We start from the raw sequence: 26,315 nt of genomic DNA, 5'->3' as shown, positions 1-26,315 counted from the left end.
TGCCTGAAGATATTCTTCCCTAAAAACCCAATTCCTTCTCTCCCCAACCGCTTTCCTTTCTGTGGGGAAACAGGAGTAGAAAACTCACCAGGGAGAATTTGCTATGTTCCAGGACGAGCCCTGGGTACGTTTCAGACCTGGGGTGAGATCGGCAACTCACTCACTCATTGTTTGTGCTTGGATCCTTCTTTAGAAGTATCGAGCATGTCGGGGGGGGGGGGGGGAATGGCGTAACACTGACCGGTTTTAGCGGCTAACTTACCATCTCAGTCTGGTTTCCACTTTCCGAGGGTGAGGAGAAAAAGCTCACTTCCCTGAACCTTTCCTATGTGATCAGAGAGGAGCAGCCTATTTAGTTCTGTGCTAAATTTAAATCAAGCTGTCACTCAGGAAGCTCCCACCGCCTGTCAGTTCTATGAATTCTAAAAATCATTTCTACCTGTAACACTCTCAAGACATCTCTGCGCAGAGAAGAGATTGGCCCATCTTCTGAAGGCAGGCAGAATGAAATCAAGTCTACACTGCAGCTGGGTGATTCACCTACTAACTGCCAACCGGGTTCCAGGACCAGCAGGGAGGGCGGCACGGCCGTGTTGGCCACTCCCCGTGTTCTTTACAACTGACCAGGAACCAACGCTGGCATGCAGCAAGAAACCCTTTTCTACCCAAAATGGTCACAGGCAATGAGAAGTAGGAATTGTATACAGTACAGATAGAAAACTTTCCAGTTGGTAAAAAAAAAAACCAAAAACCAAAAACCAAAAAAAAAAAACCAAAACCCACACATACACAAAAAAAACAGTGCTTGGTGGGGAGTAGACTGTGTAGCAAAAGAAGTTATTTATCAATAGAATCGAAGCCCTTGTTCGAGGGAAATTGTCTGATGAGTTTTTCAGACCTGGCAGAAAATGCAGAGCACATAATTTTGAAGATAGAATTTGACCTGAACATCATTATGCTGTTGCTTGAACATTTAAAACAATTCCTTCTAATACCATCCAACATGAACTGTCCTTGTTTCAATGTTTTATTGTTCCTTGCCTCGTCAGAATAAGATTCTCTGAATGAGGAGATGATCCTAAAAAGGACAGTTCTGCCGCCGGAAATTATTTCAGAATGTTCAAACATTTAAAAATGAGCTAGGAATATTGTGAGGTTAATTTGTGCAATTCCCCAAATCAAGTGTTTGTAATTAAAATATATTGCAAAGGTCTATGCTGGTAACCCTTTATATCTAAGCTATAAAAAATCTTAACAACAACAACAACAACAACAGTAACAAAAAAACGTCCCCAAGCCCCTTAGCCACATAAAGCTGAAAAAAAAAAACAGCTTTTAGTGGGGAAAAAATATGATAATTTTTCTGAAAGAATGCCTGTTGGTGATGTATTGCTTTGTTTACTGTATACTTCGCTAGTTGCAAGAAAGGCTCATAATTTTAGGGGGTTGACGGGACTGTGATCTCCCCTCACCCTCAGCACAGGATGAGTGGGTTCAACATCCCTGTCCATGCCAATGCAGAACCCCTGGGGTCTGATACAGTTTAGAAAATGAAATCTGTATAGAAGAACCTAATGGAGAGTCACTTAGCCTTGGCTCTCCAAGTGAGGAAATTAGCACCATGTTAGGCTTTCCTCGGGGAGCACTCCCTTTCCATTGACTCAGTTCCAAGGAGAACTGACCCACTAACCCAGGGGTTAATTCCCTGCTATGCCTCCTTGGCCTTTCTGGTCACCAAATAACTGTTTTCAAACAAGAAAAGGGGAGCATAATCTTTAATTGTGGTACTCAACCAAGCAGGACAACAAACAGCAGAAAGATTACCTCAATGCTGTCAATGTAACCAAGACCTCTAAAATGCTGGGGTGTTTTTTACAATCCGTTTTAGTAAGTATGAAAATTGGTAATGTGAGTCCTCAGTGAAGTTATTGTAGGAAAGTCCTTTTATTCGTTATTGCTTTTCTCCTCAAGAGGCGCATTATTCCATCTCTGCTTTGTCTGATTTTTCATGTTCACTGACTTCGCCTGAGCAGCCCCACCTCTTACCTTGGTGCCAGTGTGTCTAAGAAAGTTTTTTTTTTTCCCCCTGATTCCTTGTAATCATATACTAGGGGCAGGAAGAGATGATGCCTAGGGGACAGAACACTGCGATTTGAAGTGGGGCAGCAGTTTCTTTAGCCAGGCTCTTCCTATTCAACTACAGAATACCTCTGTGCCGGTCCACGCCAGGGCAGACACCGGGACTACGCTCCACCTGAAATGTCGCTGCCCCTCTGCTCGAACAGATGAACAAAACAGAATCAGAACAAAACGAAAACAATCAACGACAAACAAATGAAAGATTCAATGTCGGTTTCTCTTCCGGGCATGGCATAATGACAAGTGGCGGGTGGTGCTATCTAGAATGCCGTCACACTGTGGCCAAGGGCCGCCTGAGTGCCCCTTTCTTTTCAGGGAATGGAACTCTCCAACAGGCTGCTCCTTCTCTACGTTCGTGCTGCTCGCTGGTAACAGACTGGATGTGTGTTCTATCTTACCGAGACAGTAACTAAAATTTCAGTAAAAAGGGGGGGGGGGGAGGATGACAGGAGAAGAATCCCAATTTGAAAGGTCCTGCTCTAGCCATCAGTTGGTGGTAGATGACCTTTAAGGGATCAATAACAAAATGTCTGACAGCTCAGAAAACTGGTCCAAGCTACAAACATCTTGAAATGGCAGAGTACACGGCTCGGGAGACAATGCCTGTCTCTTCAGCGTTTGGGTCACGGATCTCCCAGGCCAGCGCGAAGACGGGTTTCTCGTGGAGTCGTGATGGGGGTTACCTTCAGACCGGAAGGAGAAGGGTTCCTTCTTTTTCCTGCTCTGGTTTCAGACATCGTGGGATGGTGATGCCCTTTCGTGTTAACACTGTGGAGGGGGTTCAGCCCTGCTGAAGGGGGTGCCGCTAAGAGATCCAGCTCTTCCGCTTAGCTGGACAGGTAGCAGTCCTCACACCAGCATGTGCCTTCGGCGGTGCAGTGCCAAATGATCTGACCGGGAAAAGCTGCGGTCACAGTCCGCGCACTTGAATGGCTTCACTCCCGTGTGTTTGCGGTAATGCCTTGTCAGTTCGTCCGAGCGAGCGAACTTCCATGTGCAGCCTTCCCAGGTGCACTTGTAGGGTTTCTCTCCTGGAAGAAAAAGGGACACACGCTTTTGGTGCTCCGTCACTTTCCCATAATAACCAAGCCAGCGCTACGTGTGGGGAGACTGGCTGCGCTCAGCGGGTGTTCCGTGTGGTCATCTTTGGTCGGGAAACCTTACCATCCTGCCGGCGGGCTGGGGGTCAGTCAGGTCGGGGGGAGGGAGGGGGGCGTTCGATCTCGTCTCTCCTGTTGTGACATCTCATCTGGCAAGTCAGTCAACACCTGCCTCCTCAATGACGGGGACATGACTTTTCGGTCAAAACATCCAAAGGCACAGACTGGTCACTACTGGATAGAATCACCACCGCTCGACTAAAAAAGGCATTTTAGCTCTCTGCCTAGGTTGATTTGGCTCTAATGCTGAGACTCACAAAGAATTATAAAGGTCATTAGTTACGTTTAGTTTCAATACTCCTCCCCAAATGTGCATCACTTAGATGGTTTAAGGCTATTTTAGGACACGATGTCCATTTATCAGTCATCGGGAACAGGCACAAAATCCCATCGAAAGGTAAAAGCATTCCACCACTCCCCAGAAATTAGCTGTGAAGTACACGTCCCTCATAAACATCTACTTTTTGCTTGTCTGTTGGAAAAGAATCCTAGATAGCTTAAGAGTGTAAAGTTTAAATACTCTTTTCAGTGATTTAATTAGGGTGAGCTCTGAGGAATCATCAAGTTGGTTTCAGTGTTGAAACTCATGGTGAAAAGCCGTCTGAAGAAGTATGTAATTTGACCGGGTCCTTCAGTCAAGGACAGTAAAATATGCAAAGGCTTTGCTGGGAAAAGATACACTAACCATTGTCCAAATGAACTCCCGGGGGGAGAGAGACAATGGTTGACCCAGGTGCGGTTTTTTTTTTTTCCTGGCTATCATTCAGAATGGATGCCTTGTCCCCATGCAACCCCACAAAAAGTGATCTCTCCTTCTGTTCATCCTATCCAAGAGTCAACAACAGGCTTCCTGGCCACACACAGTTTTGGTGAAAAGGGCCTAAGTCAGGAACGGGAGCTTTTTGCAGATTCCTATGCATAGAGCTGCAGGGTGAGTATTGTTAACCCCACTTTACAGATGAGAAAACTGAGGTTCAGTGTAGTAAAGTAACTTGCCCAGTGTCAGAAAAAAAGGTGTATTTGGCTCCAAATCCAGTGCTTTTCAATATGCTGTAGTGGAATGTATAATTCTTTTCCCATGTACACTTTGTCACATCCTCAAAGTTGGTTCTACTTTCTCAGGTACTCCCAAATCATTCATTTCTTACTTCTATTATATCATCTATTGTAATATGTCATAAGATTTTATTCAGATGCCTTTTTCCTCTACCCATTTCTGAATACGTGGAGGTCAAGGACTATGCCTCTACCATTTCAGTATCCTTGGAGCCTAGAATAAGTATCAAACAAATGCTTATACGAATCAGTGAAACACACACACACACACACACACGGAATCACTAAGCTCTATAACTGAGTATACAAGTGATGCCTACATGGGAGAACTAGCTTGAACTGGACCCAACAATTTTCGTCAACTCTGAAATAAATGCTATCTATATGGGTCCTTTCAGGATCAAGTGACCCTTTCAGAAGGGAGTGAATAGCACAGACCAGTTAAATCGAGAAATACTGATGCACTAACTGTGGGCCACAGAAAGCTCCAGGTTACTCTGAAAGGGCTCCTTTCAAGTAGAAGCCTACTGAGTGGATTAACCCAAAACCTCAACCTCTGACTCATTCTAGACGTCCTACAGAGATAAAAATCTTCATATGCAGGTGTCTACTGACCCAAGTTGAACAGAAATTTAAAGAAACAAAAATCAGCAAAACCCCTAACAATCTTTGTAAGATTATCTCCTACATAGTATATCAATGCAACTATTAACATGCTTTTATTTACATGTCCTCCCTATGTGTTTGTGAATTCACATCAGGAGCACAGGTTCTAACAAGCTGAGCTTGATATAAGTCACGTCTTCAAAAACACATCCGTCTTTGGGGCACTGAGGTCAGCTGGTAGACTCTTTGTCACCAACAGGCATCTCCTAGTCCTCTCTGCTGTCACTCTGGAACCAGCTACCAAGAGTGTAAGGCCTGGGAAGGAAAGAATAGTGGGTTTTCTTAGTTGAAGGATGGATGTGGAAGTGTCCTATGTGTATGCCTCCCTTAGCCCTTCTAGATAGAGAGGAAGGGGACCCATAGCTGGGATGAGCCTGGAAAGTAAGTAAGTAGAGACAAGGAGTGGACGAGAGCCTCCAGTCTCTTCTCAGGAAGGATGGTAGAGTTCGAATGGCCCACCATGGGGACAGTTTATTGTCTCAGGTGCTCTCTGGATTTCCTTGTACACCCAGAGTAGGCACTTAATGTTCTCTAATTCCTGCCTCACAATTATAATAGTCTTACTTTACCTTCCATTTTGGCTGTTTAATAACGGCATTTATGTCCTTTCCACTTGAAAATCTATAGCAGAGAGTGGCTCTTCTAGGCTAAATCCAGTCTGTGGCCTGTTTTTTGTGCAACCTTAGAAGCTTAGAGTGGTTTTTACACTTGGTACGTGGTTGGAAAAAAATCAAGAGGACTATTGCACGGCATGTGAAAATTACATGAAATTCAAATTTTAGCGTCCATAAATAACATTTTTGTCGGAACACGAGTCTCCATATTGTTTAAGGCTGTCATCCAGTGATGCAGAATTGAGCCCTGTAACAGAGAACGTCTGGCCTGCAATGTCTACAAATTTACTATCTGTCCCTTTACAGAAAGTTTACTGACCCCTGCTGTAAGGGGTCACCTGAGCCTTCTGCAGGGTTCCTGATGATGTTAACTTATTGAATTGGGGATGGGTGGGTGAGGGAATATTTTGGCTATAGAATAATCACTTATTCTCCACTTAGGACCCCAACTAAAATCCTAACAGCCCACTCAGTAATAAACACACATGATATTTCATGTCAAATTCTTTAAATTGAGAGTTCTGGAGTGAGTGACTCTCTGAAAAGGCTCACTCAATCCGATCTGAGTTTTAAAAATATCTTTAGGATCGGGAATGTCTCTATATACTTTTATTAATGAGGCAATAGGGGCAAGGAATATTGTGCTTAAGTTTTTATGGATAGTAAAAAGAAAGTATACCTTTTTATAAGAAATTTTCAAGGAAAATTCACTTATCACTCAGACAATTAAGTTTACTCTTATCTGGTAACCAAAAGAACAACGATTCTACACAGTGATGGAGGCTCCTCCCCAAGGCCTTTTAATACAGTCGTGTTACAAGGTCACTGTGAATCATGACGAGTTACTATTCTACTGAGTCTGGGAAGGAAGGCACAGGGAGGGGAGGATCAGAAAGTAGCTTAGCTGTATGGCATCGTTTCTAACATGGATATTTCCGGGTGTGGGGCACAGGGGAAGGAGGAACTGATGATACGGATTTCTGTGAGTCCTGTGGAGCAGGAAAACTTAGTGCAAAATTGGAGAAGTATTCTGTGAGGTAGAATCCAGGGCAATAAGCAATCAGGAAAGACGAGGCTGGGTGAAATGAGGGAAGTGGGTCGAAAGGCACAGAAAAATGAAGTCATGGGGATATAATGGAACAGCAGGGTGACTATAGTTAGTAACACTGTACTATATATTTGAAAGTTGCTAAGAGAGTAGATCTTAATGAAAAGTTCTCATCACACACAAAAAATCATCTGTTGGGGTACCTGGGTGGCTCAGTCGTTAAGCGTCTGCCTTCGGCTCAGGTCGTGATCCCAGGGTCCTGGGATGGAGCCCCACATCGGGCTCCCTGCTCCGCGGGAAGCCTGCTTCTCCCTCTCGCACTCCCCCTGCTTGTGTTCCCTCTCTCACTGTCTCCCTCTCTGTCAAATAAATAAAATCTTTAAAAAAAAAATCATCTGTATCTGTGTTGACAGATGTTACCTACACTTACTGTAGGGATCATTTCACAACCTATACAAATATTGAATCATGTTGTACACCTGAAACTGATTAAATGTTCTATGTTGGTTATATCTTGATAAAAAAAAGATAGACAAGGAATAGGTCTCAAAACTACCAGAAGCAGACATGTCCCTACTCTTGAATAAAACCAATGAAAATAATAAATAAGCTTGTAAGTTATTAAGGGGCTAGGCGACAAATGAAGGCATATAATGAAGAATGCAAACCTTTTCCATTAGGGAGCGGTGAGGGAGAAAGCATATCAGAAAAGAGTAAACTTAATTGTCTGAGTGATAAGTGAATTTTCCTCGAAAACTTCTTATAAAAAGGTATACTTTCTTCTTAATATCCATGAAAACTTAAGCATACTATTCCTTGCCCCTACTGCCTCATTAATAAAACTGGAGTTTGGGTATTCTCTCCCCACACTTAAAAAAAAGAGGAAAAAAGAAAATGATTATCTTCAAATCTCTCTTCAAAATTAGACGCTGAACTATTAGGGGTTGGGGGAGGAGATGGCTACCCTGACCAGACACGGAGCTGACCTCTGCCCTTCGCTCAAGAGAGACCAAGGGTTTGATTATACCTGCCCACTGCCTAGCATCTTATTTAAAAAAAAAAAAATCAATAAATGCTCCTTTTGGACTAATCAAGTTCTAGAAGTGAAGAACAATTTTAGTGGCCACTGCATTGTATGAAACTATACATTGTATTTTATGCTTGTGCTTTAGAGCAATTTACAGGATACAATCTTAGAAACAAATTAGGATAAAAGAAACTTTCTGATGTGAGTAAAAACTTATTAAAATGATAAAAGATTTGTAAGATGTATTGTAGTATGCATAAACGAGCCCTGAAAGGATATAACAAGCAGACAGAATCTTTCTTCTATCCTGTCTTCTTTCCTTTAAAATCTTCCTAGAAAATAAACTAAATTTAATGTTAAGAAGTCAGCGTGGTAGGTACAGAATGGTAAGTGTATTTTCCAAGACAACTTTCCTATGCAAAGAGTTGGCTTGGACTCCTCCTATGAGAGGAGTCAGGCATCTCCCAGTCTGTGCTTCTACTGCCCACAGCTGCCGGCATCGGGCTGAATGACGGTAACAGTAAACACGATTTCCAATCATTTCTTCAGGAATTGTGAATTGTCCTTCAACGCATTTGAATTAGATTTCTGCAAATGTGTTATTCAAATCTGTTTTCCCTAGAAATAATCTGAAAATAAAAATAGCATGCTCACCTTCCCTTCCTTTTGTCTAATTCACAAGTACACTTAGAATCCCTGGTGGCAAAATCTCTGAAAGCGTAGTTAATGTTTTTCAAAGTAATGGTAAGTTTTGTCTCCACCATCGGATCATTTTTGATTTTTGTTTCTTCTACTAATCCCATGAAATAATGAAATGATAGAAAATGGTATCGTATATGTCTTTACCAATAAGTCTTAGTAGGTGATATTTCTTGGCTAAATTGAGACATTAAGTTGCTAGTGTCTAAGAAAAACCGAAGGACAAAACCTGGGTAATTAATTGGTAGCTTAATCCCACGCCATACCTTGGGGAGCAGTTTGCTAACTTGTAGGTCTTCGGTTTTGAAGCGTGAAGTTCTCCATGTCCCATGACAAATCCAAGCCATTTCCACACTTTGTGTTTAAAAAAAAAAAAAAGAATCTGGCCATTTTTGAGCACAATCTGTCCTCCTCTGTTCTTTAAAAAACCTGGACTACACTATGAGAGCCTCTGAGAAAGGAAAATGTTAACCAAAACTAATAGCAAGAGCTTCTTTTTTTTTAAGTGGAACAGTCCTATAAAGATGAAAAAGAGAGAGAGAGAAAAGGACAAACGAGGAGGTTTGTAAAGTTTTGTTCTGAAACACTTTTTAACTGCACTTTCGGGGTTCAAGTTAAATATAATTTTTTATGCATAATTGCCTCTGTGGGGTGTGTGTGTGTGTGTGCGTGTGTGTGTGTGTGTGTGTGTGTGTGTGTGTGTGTGTGTGTATGCACGGGCATTATTTAAACAGAAGTCTAATTAAGTGTCCTGAGAAAATGAAAACTCATGTCAGGGTTTTTTTCCCTTGCAACAGTCAACAAACTGATTTATTATGAGAACCCCTGTCTCTTTCAATCTTGGTTAAAGAAAAGGATTAAGAGTCACTAAATGCATTTCCATGACATTTACTCAGCAGAAGTATAATAAAGTCTAAAGAAAACACCAGGTATTGAATGGATTCCCAAAACCCACGAAACAAAAATAACTTTTTCAGGTACCTCCCATCTTACCATCTGAAATGCTGAAAGGTAAATGTGTACTGAGACAAAAGACAGGTGCCCTTTCATATTAAAATGACGTGTGAGCAATACGCAGAAGAGGAGGAATGTGCCGTTTGAAAAAGTCTGGGTCAAACAAAACAGCCATGTTCTCACATCAGCTTCTCTCTAATATTTTCTCAAGCAACTGAAAAGGAACACCTTTTGCAACAGGAAGCACAGGCATTTTTTTCGGTTCAGAAGTGCATTTCTGAAATGTGTCCCTGTTTAACTTTTATAAAGTTATGGGGCCCCAGACGCTGACAAATGAGCTTCATTACACTCAAGGCTCAACATATTTGCTGTGACAATCTGTTTCACTTGAGGAATGGTATTTGCATATGGGGAGGGGGGTGGACCAGAATCAAGATTCCTATCTTGTCTTCTGGTTTCTGTTCCATTAGTTCATAAAAGTTCACACTATTTTAGATCTGGGAGGAAATTAGGTACTTTCAAGAGGAGGAAACAGAAACCTAGAGCTGAGATTACACAGCCCCTGACTTGTCCTCAGGGTAGACCGGGTTGCCTTCTCTCTTGGTGGTGTTAAGGCGGCATAAAATAGCACACAGGCTTTGCGATCAGGCAGAAAGCCTGGTCAAACACTGGCTCGGTCATCCACCTGCAATTAGATCTCAGGCTCAAGTGTTCAGCTTTCTGAAGCACCGTTTCCCCATCTGTAAAATGGACACACTATTCCTACACTTGTGAAACTAAGAAGTTCACATGGCCCGTGCCTAAGAAATGACAGGTGCTCAATAAAAGAATATTTAATTTTATAGTTATGAAATTTAAGATTTTTCTGTTTTTTCTAAGAAATATAGTTTAAAAAAATAGATCCTGTTTGCTATTAAAAAAAAAAAAAGAATTAAGGGATTTCTGGTAATTGGATGTCAATCTTGATCTTGATTTTCCTAACATTTTAAGTATAAAACTACTGGATAGGCCAAAGAGAACAATGTAGTATTATATTATTTGTTGGATCCATTTGATCTTGTCAAGTCAATCAAACACGTAATCAATATGTTAGTCTCTGCTCCCCTGAATTGTCTGGGCTGAATTAACTGTGTTCCTCATGATGTGTAAATGAGACCAAGTGGATTTGTTCTTTCTTCCCCATGCAATTCCATAATGGCTATCTTTGATAAAAACAATATTTGCCAAAGCATATAGCACTTTTGTGCACCGCACTTCATTCTAAGAGCTTTACGGATATGAACTTTACCAATTCCCAATGAAGTAGTTGCAGTAACCAACCCCACTTCACTTCACTTCAACCCCAGTTGGTATGCGGTCGAGGTGGGATATGAACCCTGGGAGTCGGACATGAGAGCTCTCAGTTGGAACTTCTCCTCTATATTGCCTCCTGACACTTTAGGTCACTGCTTTAATAAACCAGGCTATCTGGTTAGAGCTAGAGAAGCAGGCTGAAAATGTGAATTAGTACTTACAGGACAGACAATGTGTTAACAGAGAGACTAGCCTGTCTCATGTAGGAATCAAGTATAAGTGAACTAAAATATCCTATAATAAAAACATACTTCACTGAAAGCAAAAAGTTCAAGGTCTAAGGGTAATACTTTGTTTGGCTCTTCTGAGTTTCTATTTCCATGTCATGACAATATTTATTTTCCTATGTTTCTGGTTATATTTTCCTTTTCGTTTCTTTTGCAGAGCGTTCTTCCTTTACCTGTCACATAAATGTTTACCAAGACTTTGACTTTGACTTCTCCTCACCTGCCTGTGTTCTCCTTGGCTCCCATGGCTTCCACCACAACTTGTAAGGAAAAGATTCCTAAGAACTGACACCTCCGTCTCTCTCCTAAGCATTAGAGAGAGATCTACCACGGAAGTGGCAGTCCAAAAGCCATCTCATCATGACCAAAACTGTACTCAGCATTTACCACCCGAATAAGACAGGTTTCTCCTTCTGTTTTGCTATCTGGAAAAAAAAGGCAATCCTACCTCCTCAGGTATCAAGCCATGAACTTCTCTAGTTGGGGAGATTTCTTGGACTCCTCACTGTTACTCTCTGCCTGCCCCAACCTGGGCTATTACACCTGCCAGTGCTGCCTTCCAAATATCTGTCCAGCTGTCCTCTCCAGTTTATCGCCCCAGTGGCAGGCGGCCTTTCTTTAGCTTCTTGCCACCTTCCACCGATACCAACTTCTAATGGTTCTGTTTCCCTGTCTCATGTGTTACCCCCTCCAATACCATCTGCACTACATTGGAGGAAAATTTTCTCAAAGACAATCTGATCATGTCGCTCCTTGGTACCCTGGACACACCTGTATTAAACTCTCATCACACCCTACTGTGATTGCTGGTTTTCCTGTCTGCCCGCCCCACTCAGCAGTTCTGTACTGAGGATGGCTTGGAGCGTTCTTCATCACTGTATCCCCAGGGCCTACACAGCTCGGTGCTAATAAATGCTTGTTGGTTAAATGAATGACACTACTTAAATTCAAATACCTCACATTCTTTTAAAATATAACATGTAACAGTCAAGTTAAGAGTAATCTAGGGGTCTTCATCTAAAACTAATGATGTAATGTATGGGGATTAACATAAGAATTAAAAAACAAAAAAAGAGTAATCTAGGGGTGCCTGGCTGGCTCAGACAGTGGAGCGTGCGATTCTTGATCTCAGAGGTTGTGGGTTCAAGCCCCACATTGGGTGTAGAGCTTACTTAAAAAAAAAGAGGGGCTCCTGGGTAGCTCAGTCAGTTAAGCGTCTGACTCTTGGTTTCCGCGCGGGTCATGATCTCAGGGTTGTGAAACCGAGTCCTGCACTGGGCTGCATGCTCAGTGCAGAGGCTGTTTGAGGTTCTCTTTCTCTCTCTCCCTCTGCTCCTCCCCCTGCTTGTGTGTGCTCTAACATAAATTAAATCTTAAAAAAAAGAGTAATCCAGGGGCACCTGGGTGGCTCAGTTGGTTAAGCGACTGCCTTCGGCTCAGGTCATGATCCTGGAGTCCCGGGATCGAGTCCCGCATCGGGCTCCCTGCTCGGCAGGGAGTCTGCTTCTCCCCCTGACCCTCTTCCCTCTCATGTTCTCTGTCTCTCATTCTCTCTCTCTCAAATAGATAAATAAAATCTTTAAAAAAAAAAAAAAAAAAGAGTAATCCATTTTGTGAGGCAGTCTATTGCTAGCATTCTATCCATTCTACCATCTTTTCTATTCTAATGAATTGGAGTATGTATTTTTGGAAAGGAAAATAAATTTCGAAGGTTTTATTTACAACTAGTGCCACTTAAAGGTCTGGTCTGCAAACAAATATCTCATTTTAAACCTTTAAAATTAGTAACATGACATGTGATTGAGCCTTCCATTTTGCTGCTCAAATGAACATTAATTATTTTCATCTTTAAAACAACATATTTACTTTATAATTCTTTTTATTCTTAGTTGTGAAGATTTTTATTGAATAATCTCAAGCATGATAAACGTTATTTTTTATATATTCTTTAGGGTTGGACATGTTTTCTGCAAAGATACAGCTCCTTATTGTCTTTAACAATTTCACTAAGCCCACAAATTTCATATTAGCAGTAGCTAATTTTGCCATTCAGGACAGGATGACTAAAACTCATAGTCCAGTCATTCTTTGATAGAACTGAAAACGTACAAGGGCTGGGGATATTATTACCCCACTCCTGCTTACAACACCATTTTGATTGGTACATGGATACAATAAACCCAAAAGTAAAAGAAGGAAAACAGAGCATGGTCATAAGATACCTGGTGTTTTGAACCTTCCACTGTCATTAACAATCCGTGTGCTAACATAAAAAGAATTAAGAAGCAAAACTCACTTAGTTATTTATTTAACGGAGGTAATAATTTGTAAGGCTGTTTCAAAAGCCATTACTTTTCTAAAGATACGAAAAAGATGAATTTACTTTTAAAACAAAGTAAATAAGGTAACACTTTTTTTTTTTGAGAGCGAGAGAGAACCTGTGCACATGTGTAGTGGGGGGAGGGACAGGGGGAGCGGGAGAGAATCTTAAGCAGGCTCCATGCCCAGTGCAGAGCCCAACTCGGGGCTCATCACACCCCTGAGATCATGACCTGAGCCAAAATCAAGAGTCGGACACTTAACCGACTGAGCCACCCAGGCACGCCAAAATAAGGTTAACACTTTTAAAACCAAATCAAATCAAATATGTACTGCATTGGTACCTGCATTCAGATAATTGTAAACCTCAGGTTCAACATGTTTCTACACAGTAACTCTCTAGGTTAAAGTAACATCCCCATAAATGAAAACAAGGGCAACACTTTCACAGCACTTTGTTTTTCATCCAGATGATTCAGGTTCCTTTTTAGAAAAGGCACTTCAATGCTTGTTTGCGGGGGTAGGTGATGTCCGCCACCTGCAGGCAGGACCCATCAGCCCTTCTGGGCTTTCACGGCAACGTGTATCAAGCTCACTCATAGCTTTCCTATCATGCTGCACATGGTGGATATTCGTAGCCACGGCTGTCTCCCCCACCACATTTAGAACTCCTTGCTGTCTTCATCTGCACGGCGGACCCATTACTATGCAGAAAACCTCACACTGAACGAGCACTCAAGAGCTGCCTATTTAATTATTAATGCTTCTGGTCCTCGTTGTCTCACTGGCTTCCTAACAAAGTAAAATTTTAATAGACTCAGAAGAAAGACCAGTTCACATTAATGAAAAGCTTTAAAAATAGACCATTTAAAGTCCCTTGTTATCTTATTACTTCAAAAGTACCTGAATGACCGTCACTGAACAGGTAGGGACTGCTGGCTAGCCACGCGGAGGAACGTGGCTCGAGTGGAGAGGAGGTGGGCAGGTTCTTAGCAAACTTGTCTGAGACTGGGTGTAGGGACAACGGGACAGGTTCTAGAGAGACTGGAGTTTGAATCCCAGCTCCACTGCTTGTTCACTGCATGAAAATGGGTAAGTGCTCTAAATTTACAGATGCGATTAAAATATGTCAAGCGCTAGAAGAGCTGAGCACCGTGCCCGGGATCTGGCAGGTCCTCAGGAAATGTCAGCTCTCTCCCATCTGTGGTCTCCATGTCTGTTCACAGCATTTCTTACTCCTAAACCACATGTACCAACATCTGCAAAGTCTTCCTCTTCCTTACCCTCATGTCCAATCAGATGGAGGGCCCAATGTTTCCCATACAGCTCCCTTTGTGTTGGGACACAGAAATGCCCAAGTGCTCTAGGGTCATAGAGAGTTCTACCTGTCTGGGGAAGGAGGGTAGTCAGACAGCCTAACAGAACAGGAAACATAGAAACAGTCTGAAAAATCAAGAGAGTTTCTAAAAAAGTAGGAAGAAAGGAGGCCCGTAAGCAGGCCATTTCAGGTCGGCGGGCGGGGGGGAATGTACGATTGAGCTCCATAGAGTTGAGCACATTTGGAGATTCATGCATTTATATGGCTGAGGAAAGAGGGCAATTGGAATAGGGTCAGCAAAGGAGGTTTAACAGATGAACAGGAGTCAGATGAGAAGAGCCTTGTGCCCAGAGTAGGAAGGTGTCCCCAAATTCCCTGGCCATAATAGAAAGCTCCCACTGTGTTGTTTTGTCCTTTTGCTTCTACCTTTATTATAGGGCTTTGCACACTTGGCCTTTGTTATGACTATTCATATGAATCTTATCTAGCACACTTATGGACCCGTTCACTGAAGATGGGGGCTTTGCCTCTTTCTGCCTTCTTCAAGAAAAAATCCGTAATGCCTTAGACGTGGAAAATGCTCAATAAGTATGTGTCTTGTTAAATCTGTCTACACATGAGTTTTTTCAAATGGAAAACTATGTTTTACTAAGTATTTTAAATATATTCCTTTTAAGATTATTTATATCATCATTTTACCAAAATGATGACAAAGAGGACTTATTAAACAACAGTTAGCTTTCACTTAACTTTTTCTGAATTCTAAAAATGTTAAATTGGTAGGGTCTGAAGTACAGAGATGACATGATTATAGATGCTTGTGATGCGTATATACTAAGGGGTGCACACTTTTTTGCCTTGAACCTACTGGTCACAATAACAACATATACCTGTATCAATATTCATACACACACAATTTCAATTCAACACTGAGTCCCTGAGATGGGTGAGTCTTTGTATTTACTGGGAATATAAAACCGATGCCCCCTGCGGTAATTACACAACAGTGTGCTGTGTTTATGTTCAAAAATAAAAATGAAACAGAAAACCTGAGATTCACAGAGTGAATTAGCTTGTCTAGGCCTGCCAACCAGCTAGGGACCAAGGGCAGATTCAAACTCTTGTTTGCTGACTTCAATGTAGATCTATTTCTATTATAGTTTTCTATTTCTCAGCAAGTATCAGTATGCTCATACTTATGAGCGGTTTGGCCAAGACTTACCAACAACTTGTTGGGAGAGGATTTTTACCTGAAAAATGCCGGTTTGCTCTTAAGTGATTAATTATCTTGGCATCGCTAAGCCCTGTATTTTATCTAACAACAGATCTAGACAGCGGGCCTGACACAGAGCTTTATACAAGTGAGTGATTTAATTAATGAAGACAGATGTGGAAGTATGAGCAGCACCCCACCACCTGATCGAGCAAGTACGAGCGAAGAAAGGCCACTAATATGCACAGATGTCACAGAGCTCGTGAATTTCTTTGTAGGAATATCATCAAACCATTCCAGAATCTCACCCAGTTAAACAACGTGTCAAATTAGAAGCAAGAAATGTAGGAATAGCAGCGACAAGCGATAAGGCAAGTAAAAAAGTGAAAAGGCACGGAATCTGCAAGCATTTCGGATGGATGTGTGTGTGTGCGCGTGCGGGCACACGTGTGTGTTCCACAAATGCACCATCGTTATCGGATATTAATTACAAAGGTATCATTCCTCCAGGGAAGAGCTAAATCATACATCATTCCCTCCATTTGTAAAAGGTAGGGAAGGACACATTTTAGAGACTTAAATCACAGTTGGTTAATAATTTTAAAGCATCCATATGAGTTAACTTCTTTGACGTATAAAATTCAGGGAGGACTTACTTTTGAGAAAGCCAGATTGATAAGAAATGGGATTGCTTTACAGGTACTAATTTTTAAAATGTAGGTATACAGTTTTCATATGAATGAAAATGAATATCAGACAACACTGGCTAAATGAGCCTCACAGATTTTTTAGAGAGTAGGCTAGCAAGTTGGAATATAAAATACTCCCAGTCATTAGAAACTGAGTATTTTTATATGTTAAAATTACTCTTTTAAAAATCTGGTTTTAAATTTATCTTTATGTTGTCTTTTCTGTGTTCATGATTATGGCAGTATTTCGCAGGACATTGATGATCATTCTGTCATGTCCCACACACCACCAGAGGGTTCTCGTTGACTTTCAGACCCTCTAAGACGAGACCCAACATCTGGTTGTAGTGCACCATCTAGTGGCCCCAGGGATCACTGATGCCTGAATGTTGCTTGCTTGCTCTTCTCCATTTTAGAAATACTGTGACTTATCTTTTCAGAAAATAAGAGAACTGTAAACAGCACTACCAGACTCACAAGACTATGTCCTTCTAAAATTTATGTTTAAGTCATTTAATAAGCAACACAATTCTTAAAATGAAATGAGGGAACCTCAGACTACATGCTAGTCATGTGTAACAAAGGTTTAAATGGCCATTAATTTAATTATACTGCAAATTCATTTAAATACACTGTACAGGGGCGCCTGGGTGGCTCAGTCGGTTAAGCGTCTGCCTTCAGCTCAGGTCATGATCCCAGGGTCCTGGGATCGAGCCCCGCATCGGGCTCCCTGCTCAGCAGGGAGCCTGCTTCTTCCTCTCCCACTCCCTCTGCTTGTGTTCCCTCTCACTGTGTCTCTCTCTGTCAAATAAATAAATAAAATCTTTAAAAAAAAAATAAATAAATAAATAAATAAATACACTGTACACTGCTCCATGCAGAGGAGACACAATTTATACCAGTGAACAGGAACAATGTACCTGCTAAAAACCACGTGTGCAGGGTTGCTGAGATATATTTTTTTTCTTCCTTTCTACCACAGGCAAGTGTTAGTAAAGGCAGTTAAAATCGTTTGGTCAAGTCTTTATGTTATTATCTAAACTGCACGGTCATGACAATACACTTAAATCATTTTCAAATTTAAAAAGGCACTCTTTAGCATTTCTCTTTAAGTTGCTAATATCTAGAGAACGTTCCTCTTTTGCACTTCTCCAAACGTGTTTAATTTACTGTGCAGGTTCTAAATAGATGACTGATCATGTACTAATAAAGCACAAAAGATCAAGTGTTCAAGGTAAAATTAACGTGACTTTATCATGGGGAATTTCTTATTGCTACTTGCTCACCTCCCATAGCGTGAGTACTCCTCATAAGTCATCTGTTATAATCCCAAGCTCTACATTCATTGTTACTGGTCACACACAAATAACTTAGTCAAAATGCCTGAAGCAAAGGTATGGCTAAGATACTTACTAAAAGCGAAGCAAGTCAACCTGAATCCCTCTACAACTAGTGTTGATTTCATTTTGAACACAAAATTGAGAAACCTTGCATAGGATTATAAATCAGAAACACGTAAGGGCTCACCTTGAAACAAATTTCATTCTTTCTTTTTAAAAGGACTATTACTTGATAATTTAGGAGGCTATGTCTTACAGAGTAAATATCCCTCTGCTAAGTAGATGAATGGATTTGGCATGTCTTGGTCTGGAGTAGGAATTTCACAAGGAATTTGTTGATGTAGCTGTGAGATCAAGAAAGAGGGACTGGAGGTAGGACAGTTAGGTAGATTTTTAGTTACTGGTTAATGAATTAAGACCCACTTGAATGGAAGTCTCTGGGATCACATCTCAGAGCTTTTTCCTGAAGCCTGTCTTACTTAACACCTGGCAAAAATGGAGAAGCTGAAGGAGAGAGCTAAAATACTAAAAGCAAGGTGGGCGGGGAGAGGTTTCAAAGTCATCTCAACTTATTAGAAGAACAGGTCCAAGTCAATAAAATGGATGTAGAATAATTATTTCCCAGACTTGAAAGGGCATTCGCAGCCCTCAGAATTCCGATTCTGTCCTGTATGTTCCCCACGAGATCATCCGGCGTGCGGTGAAACGTGTCCAATGAGAGGAAACGCACTACTCCTGAGGGAGCCGTCCCTGGATGGACGGGTCCAACTACCAACACAACATTGCATGTTGAGGTTTAAAAGGAATCAGTTCTAGGTACAAGGGATGGACTAGATGTAGATCTCAGCTATCTTTGATTTAGAGGACTTAACAGAGTCAACTGCTAAAGGACTTAATACCATTTTCACATTTTAAGAGATGCCCACTAACAAGACCTCTTCCTTCAATTTGTGGTGTGAAAACTTGAGAAGACAGAGTGACATGTTGGAATATATCTAGAAAAACATGGCTAAGAGAACTGAGGGTATGTGATTTGGAGAAATGAAGATGCCAGCAGTTAATGATCGGGTTGTGAGGGGCACCAGGGCCAGGGAGTGAACATAAGAGCTTTGGTTGCATGGATCGTTGGAGCTATTCCATTCAACCAGAAGGTACTGGGAACCAAACAATGACATCCGAGGCAATTCAGTACTGACGAGATGAGGACTCTGCCCTCAGAAACTTCACCCAGCTCGTGTTGCAGAAGAACAAGCTCACTGCCGTGGGAACAATACTTGACCAGGAGCCACCGTTGCAGAAAGGGCATAATGACATCTGCAGCCACGGGTGTTGCGAGGATCAAATAAAACCGAAGATGTGTACGTGTGCAGGAAACTGCATCGTCGTGACTTGTTCTTTGTGAGGGATGACACCCAAGGGATTCCCGAAGTTAGGAAACAAAGTAGGCTCTGTGGCATGTAAGGTCCGTGTGGACCCTATGAGTCTATGATTTCATCTTATTAGTAACCCAAGCTAATTAATTCTGCTTCAACATTCAAAGTTTATATTGCTTTGAGTTATAACGCATACCTCACGTCTGCCCTACTTTCACAGTATATGTTAACTAACCTATAAGATGCAATCCCTTAATGCCATGGGGTTAGATCCTTTACTAGTTCCTAATTAAACCTTTTCCTCTCATCCACTGTTCATCACTGGGATAAATGGAATAGAGGTGTCTCTGTACCAATGAGGCCAATATGTATTTCAGAAAGTTCAAGGAATAACTCAAAATACATGATGATTTACCGAAGAAAGCGTCTTCTTTTTTTTTTTAAACAGAAATGCTCCCGCTAAAATTGAGTAATATGACCTGATCGTACTTACGACTGTGATCTGTGTTCATTATCTACTGACAGGATGGAACATGCTTCTTTGACTCTCATGTTTTTATACTCATTCTTTGCCTAAATGGTAAAGAAATTGATTCAAAAATAGTGCCGAAGAGATAGATGAAAACCTCTGCTGGGGAAGCTCAGAATCAATGGAGAGGCAAGAATCTGGAATTAAGTAGAAAAAGGAAAAGGACTGGGAGCAGGGATGAAAGATGAAGAGGCAGTTTGTAAAACGTGTTGACTTATTAGAAGTATTCGAAGTCTGTTATACGTTAGATGAGCAAAAGTAAACTCCAGGTTCTGCAATGTTTTTTGACTCCAGACCAGCCTCCTGCACCAGAACCTCATCACACACACGCACAAATGATGCCCCGTCTTAATGTGTGGAGTCACGGCACAGTCTCTGCAAAGCAGCTGCAAACCTTCTACTAACACGCCTAAGTAGATGGCAATGAAGGCTGGCGTACATGATTTTGCTACCTTGGCCAGGAAATGGTGTTCACAGTGTGGTTATTTTAAGATATTTGAGATGGCAGTACTATTCACATAGCCCAATGGGAGTCTGTTACACTTGAAGTTTCCAGGTAGAGGTAGGGGTTGACATCGGATTCCTGTCAAGGACAGTCACTGGACTCAGCCTGCTGGACCTGTGGCACATCGCTACCAGGAATGACCAGAGTGTGTACGAATGAATTTGCCTCTTCTACCTGCTTCCTTGAGCTTCACACACTCCAGTCGCTTTTCCTAGAAAAGGTAGTGTAATTGTGGGGCCCTCTTTCCACCTTCAGTCTCTTCCCAGAGCCTCCCACTGGTGGCTCCCAACAGGACCCAGAAGCCAAGGAAGCCGGGGATGCCGGCTAAGGAACACCACAAGGCATAGGATGGAAGGAGTGGGTAGGGGGCTAAGTAAAGGTCACTAGGTTATTTCCTAGGTGGCTGGCTGGCTGGATGAGTGGGTAGATGGGTACAGGGATGGGTATATGGGGTGGGTGGATGGGATGGGGTAGTCTGGATGGTGACAGAGTCAGTAAATCATGTGTGATCTCCATTTCTTTCTCTGTAAGCTGAATATTAAAAATCCTCTCTCTCTCTATAAAATGCCAGTGAAAATCAAATGGAATCATATGAAAATATTTTTTTACACTCCTTACAGTGCTATATATATATGTCAGTTTTATTTATTTATTTTTTTCGTTTATTTGTTTGGTTGTTTGGGGGAAGAGACCGAGGGGGAAAAACAGGATTTGAGTGGTGCTTAAAATGCTGACTTTAAGGGCGCCTGGGGGGCTCAGTTGGTTAAGCGACTGCCTTCGGCTCAGGTCATGATCCTGGGGTCCCGGGATCGAGTCCCGCATCGGGCTCCCTGCTCGGCAGGGAGTCTGCTTCTCCCTCTGACCCTCCTCCCTCTCATGCTCTCTGTATCTCATTCTCTCTGTCTCAAATAAATAAATAAAATCTTAAAAAAAAAAATGCTCACTTTAAGAGGATAAAATAATTTTATTCAGCTTGTTTTTCTGTGTGCTTTGTGGACATTTTAGAATCTGAGAAACCAGACAATAGTTAAGTGGCAACACTGATTATAAAAAAGGCTGGATCACTGTGTCCTACCATCGTAAATGTCCTTAAGACCTAGAAGACATACTTCATTGGTTGCCAAGGTTCACTAAGACTTAAGCCTTTTTCAGCTGAGATAGGGGCATGCATTCCCCTCAGACAGACAGGGAGTAAACTTCAGATGGCTATATAATGAGCAAGTATAAAACCCCATTCCAGTGCACTCAGGACCCCGGAGTCAAGCAATGGCCCCTTTGGGACCTTCACTGAACCTCCCCCCTCCCCACCCCAAGTGAGAAGCCCTGGGACACTGTACCTGTATGTGTCCTTCGGTGAGCCTTCAGGTGAGAACTTTTTGTGTATACTTTGTTGCATCCCTCAAAATCACATCTGTGGATACGCCGTTTTCTGGAGTCTGGGGATTCAGACCGTCTCTGGCGTCTTGTGCTCTCAATACTAAATGGTGAAATTGAACTGGAAAAAAAAAAGTGGAGTTAAATGGTGAGCAGCACAGCGCTCTGTTTTGGTTCTAGTGGCATGAGATCTCAGACTCATAGGCTGTCGCTTCCTATAGACTCAAGGCCCCATGGCCGCATTTCCCACTATCACTTTCTTGGACACACTTTATTTCTTAATCTTGAAGGCAGGCAGCTTGGCCTATTTGTGATAAAACACTCCCCCAGAGAGAAAGACATGCTTAAAACAACAAGACAGAAACAAAAACTAAATAAAATCAGTGGTAGGTGAGTAGATCCTCCTCATGGAAAGAAATAATCTGGAACCCTTCTGAATGACACAGAGATTATTTTTGGAAGCTCTGCTAGAGACAGACAAAATGAATGCATTTAATAAGTAACACGGGGGTCTGAACTGCACGTGACAGCATATAAAATTGAGTAAAATCACAAGGTATATTTCAAAACAAGTGAGGTCAGGCTGAAAGAAATGATATCAGTACATCAATAACATGACTCATGACAAGCTATTTCTGTTCGGTAAAATGCACCTGACATTTAACTTTTCCAGTTGGTGGGTTTTCATGGTGAGAAATCAAGTACATTGTACTTAAAGATTAGCTGTACCACCATTATGAGAAAAAGTTTTAACTATGAAATTTGGCCCTGACTTGCTCGTTGTTTAATCCCAATGCCACAGTAGAAAAACAGGATTAGTTTGTAACGTCAGGTAATTGATTAACATGTACTTCTTCAAACCTTAATCTCTTTTGATTGAGGTAGAAATGAAGAATATGACTAATCGTTTTCAGTTACCCATGAAGTTCTTTACTATTATAACAAATACAACACAAAAGGAATCATCCACATTTCTACTGTAAAGAATTTACCACTGTTTATATTGACATATTTTCTTCCAGCTTCTTGTTTTGATGCTTTTCAAAATACTTTTTATTAGTAAATTACCTCTTTTTGTTAAAAAAACTAAATGACTCTGAGCAAGAGTTCTTTGAAGAAAGTGGCATGTAAGCTTCACTTAGGCAGATTACAGGTAAAGGTAAAACCCCGCCCTTGTCTTCCTTCCTCTTCCTCCCAGGGAAAACCTGTCGACGGTTTTCTTTAAATTCTTCCAATTCTTTCAAATTATCCTTACCTACACATACCCACAGTCATAGAAACTCATAATACTGTTTTGTTCTTTAAGAGACATATAAATATCATCATATCGTTCACATCATTTTGCAAATTGCTCTACACTTGCCTTTTGCTTACTCAACATTCAGCATGTGAGATTATCCGTGTTGTCAACACTGTTGTTTATTTACTTGAAGTGCTATATCCACAACTCATCCATTCTAAGATGATTTTTTTCATATTTTGATGTCTCTAAAACGTAAGATACTTCTTACAACTGAAGGCTTGTCATAGTTTAACTGGCATAAATTTTTTCTGTATTAGTAGTACATCCAGTAATAGTGCATTTTACAGTATGTGATATTTTAACTTAGATCAGGGGTTGGTCAACTTTTTCTGTAAATGGCTAAATAGCCAATATTTTGTTTTGACTTTGAGAGTCATGCAGTCTATGTTGTAACAAATCAACTCTGCCCTTGTAGCATGAAAGTAGCTACAGACAATATGTAAACAAGGGAGTATGGCTAATGTTCTAATAAAACCTTATTCACAAAACAGTGGGTTGTTTTGGGGGCCAGTGGTTGATGCACGACTTAGATGAAACATGGTAGTAGTCCAGTGAATATTCATGCCAGAGTTTTAAAGTCTATTTCCTAAGCGATCAACATTTAGATGATTTCTAATACTTCACTATAACATTGCTCCAGTAAACTTTTTTTCCTCAATGTTTCCTTCTACATATGTGCCTTTTAAGTTTTCAGTGTATCTTCTCACTTGTACAAATAACAGATTCAGCAGCCAAAGCTTTCTATTATTAGCTAAGACAAAATATAAGTGGTGTTTATCTACTTGTGCCTTTGAAGAGTTTTATGCAAGATCTTTATTAGTAGAATGAAAGAAAATATGGGATGGCTAAGCCACTTTTTCCAGCTTCCTATGAATCAATGTGGATTTGTGGTTTTCCACGTAACTGACTCAGTTGCGGCGACTGGAGCCTATTGTGAAAAAGTCAAAATAGTGCTGGCCTACTGGCTTTGGTCATTCTTGCCAAGGTATGCTCTAGCATAGGGTGGGTTTCTTGTGAACCAAACTGTACGCGTGTGATGAGAGGCCAACAGTAATTCATTTCTTGAATATCTAGTCATGAAAATAAATATGGATCTTGGCACTTGGGGACCTCAAAAATAGAGATTTCTGAGTCGTGATATGATTGACAGCTTTTAACTCAAGAGAAAATGATATGGTATCTGTTTCCTTCAAATTATAACTTAAAGTCTATAATCAGAATGGTTTGTGTTATACAGTACTTTCTGTGCACTAATAAGTGTAAATGTAACTATGCATAATCACACACATACATTGTTTTGCCTGTAGTTTATTTTAGCTATTTATCTTGTTGTGTATGTGTATATGCAGAGAAAAGTAAAAAATAAATCTGAACTTAAAACCAAGTAACTACTAAGCAGGTCTTTAAGGGACCAATGAAGTGATGCTGCGCTACAGTCCAACAACCATGGAACCATTTGGCAGGTGGTTAAGGAAGGCAAAGGCCACAGAATGGCATGATATTACTTCACCGAGGCTCCTGAATTTACACCAAAAAAAGACATGTTAGGTGCATGGCCTTCATGCTACAAAACTTCACACATTGATTTCCTTCATTTTAAAGTAAAATATTTTAGGACATTATGAAGAACCGCCCCCTAAAGGTATCTATGCAATAAAAATTAAAAAAAAAAATTTAAAAAGGTATGTACAACGAATAGCTGTGCCCAGCAGAGCTAGCTTGGAAATGATATCCAATGGGTAAAATTTTTCCCTAGCTCCCCTTTTAAAATGGCAGAGGCATCCTCAGAAGATGCTGAAGAAACTTTGGCAAGGCTATGCCTTTCCGAACCACTTATTTGATCTCTTTGTGGAAAGGTAAGAAGAAGTGCACTGAGGTAGACAGGGAGCAAAAGAGCAAAAGAACTTAAAGAACACAGAAAGAGGAGAACACACTCCAACTCCATGCGGGACTGCTGCTATGCTGGGGTCCACGTGTGAACCCACAGATGGCAGGCACTAGAGGGGGAAGACAACCAAAGGTCGGGGTTTGGTCAACCCAAGGCCATGGCAGGAAATGTGACAAGTTATCTCTAGAGCCTAGAACACTGTGGGCCTTCAAGAAACGTTTGCCAAATTGAATGAATGAATGGATGAATGAATGAATGAACAGATGAGTGTAATGTCAAATTATTGTAAATTGTAAATGGTAATTGTAAATATGTAAAATTATTCCTAATTTTAACTTAATATAATCAATCAATCAATTAATCCTCCACTGGTTAATTAATCCTTACCAGGATTCTTTTACTGCAAGTCTTCAGACAATGGTCACTCAATTCTTCACTCTTACTCTCATTTCCCTAAGCTTCATACTTTAAATACTATATACAAAGTGGCTACTGAATATCAGAGAGTCTGGGTAATCATTAAAACCACGTGTACGTAAGTGTCTCCGTTCTTTGCCCTAAATTCAAGAGGGCAGCATTCTAAAGCATTGCTTACAATTAAAATTCTCCATGGAAGGCCACTGAGATCCCTCTGAATGTGTACAGGATACCGGCGAGTGAATAAACATCTCCCCTTTGATCCCAGTAAGCATTTGTTGAGCAGGGGATGGTGAACAGTGATCTTACTCTCAGCAGTCTCCTCCTGTCCTGTCCCACTCCAAGGCTCCCACGCGTGGGCGTCTGGTAACAGAACAGCTATCGTTACTCTTCGGGTATTTCCATTCTGCCCTGTGCTTTCTGAGCAAGGTGCCCTTTGTTCAGAAGGACCTTCAGGTATCCCCAGATACATGCAAGCTGGTTCTGTGCTTCAAAAGCCGGTCTTGTTCTGAACAAGATGCCACAGACGCCAGCGTCGGATTCTTCCAATAATCCTTCGTAATAAGCTGGTACGATGAATATGGTAGAGGCCTAACAGTTGCCAGTGTGTCCCCAGAGAATGTACTAAAGGGCATCTACACAGTTCAAAAGAACAATGACTACAGGCCCACTCCCTTCCCCAGAAGGTTAGACCATTTGGAGGAGGGAATGAGCGCCGGAGGGGTCCTCACAGGCACTACGTTGTAATAATTAGATCTAGAGAGAACAAATGAGTGAATCATGACTTCAGTTGCACAACAGTCCCACTTGGAATGGCAAGTTAAATCAGAATTAAACCCAGAGAGGCTCGAGAAGTCACATCCAGGAACAGCTCTATTTAAATAGAAGGCACCGCATGGCTGCCATGAAAGAAATTAAGGTTAACTGTAATCAGCAGGTAATAGAAGACCATTTGTCACGTGTGACCTTAGTGTGATGAGATGCCCTTCACTGAAATTGAAGTTTCTATAGGTGTTTAATAAAAAAAAAAAAAAAAAAAAACCAGGACATTCTTCTAAGGCTGAAAAGAGAAAGAGAGGACACACACATCCCAAATTTTAAAAC

The 26,315-nt window shown here is 41.2% G+C and overlaps 1 protein-coding gene across 2 annotated transcripts in view; it reads right to left on the bottom strand.

Annotated features, from left to right (window-relative positions):
- Positions 1–1,763: 1,763 nt before the first annotated feature.
- Positions 1,764–26,315, bottom strand: part of KLF12 (Kruppel like factor 12) — a 420,428-nt gene continuing 395,876 nt past the window's right edge. Inside the window, exons 7-8 of one of the 2 annotated variants that reach the window (XM_021697869.2) lie at positions 21,567–21,724; positions 1,764–3,170 (exon numbers count right to left, since the gene is read on the bottom strand). In XM_021697869.2, coding sequence (XP_021553544.1) covers positions 2,989–3,170; positions 21,567–21,724 — 340 coding nt within the window. In that variant the 3' untranslated portion in view covers positions 1,764–2,988. The remainder of the gene's footprint in view (positions 3,171–21,566; positions 21,725–26,315) is intronic. The other variant, XM_021697868.2, reaches the window with a different exon arrangement.

The sequence above is a fragment of the Neomonachus schauinslandi genome, chromosome 3 (assembly GCF_002201575.2).
Source record: "Neomonachus schauinslandi chromosome 3, ASM220157v2, whole genome shotgun sequence".
Lineage (NCBI taxonomy): Eukaryota > Metazoa > Chordata > Mammalia > Carnivora > Phocidae > Neomonachus > Neomonachus schauinslandi.
The sequence above is the reverse complement of the archived record's forward strand: the minus strand, read 5'-3'. Positions and strand labels throughout refer to the sequence as shown.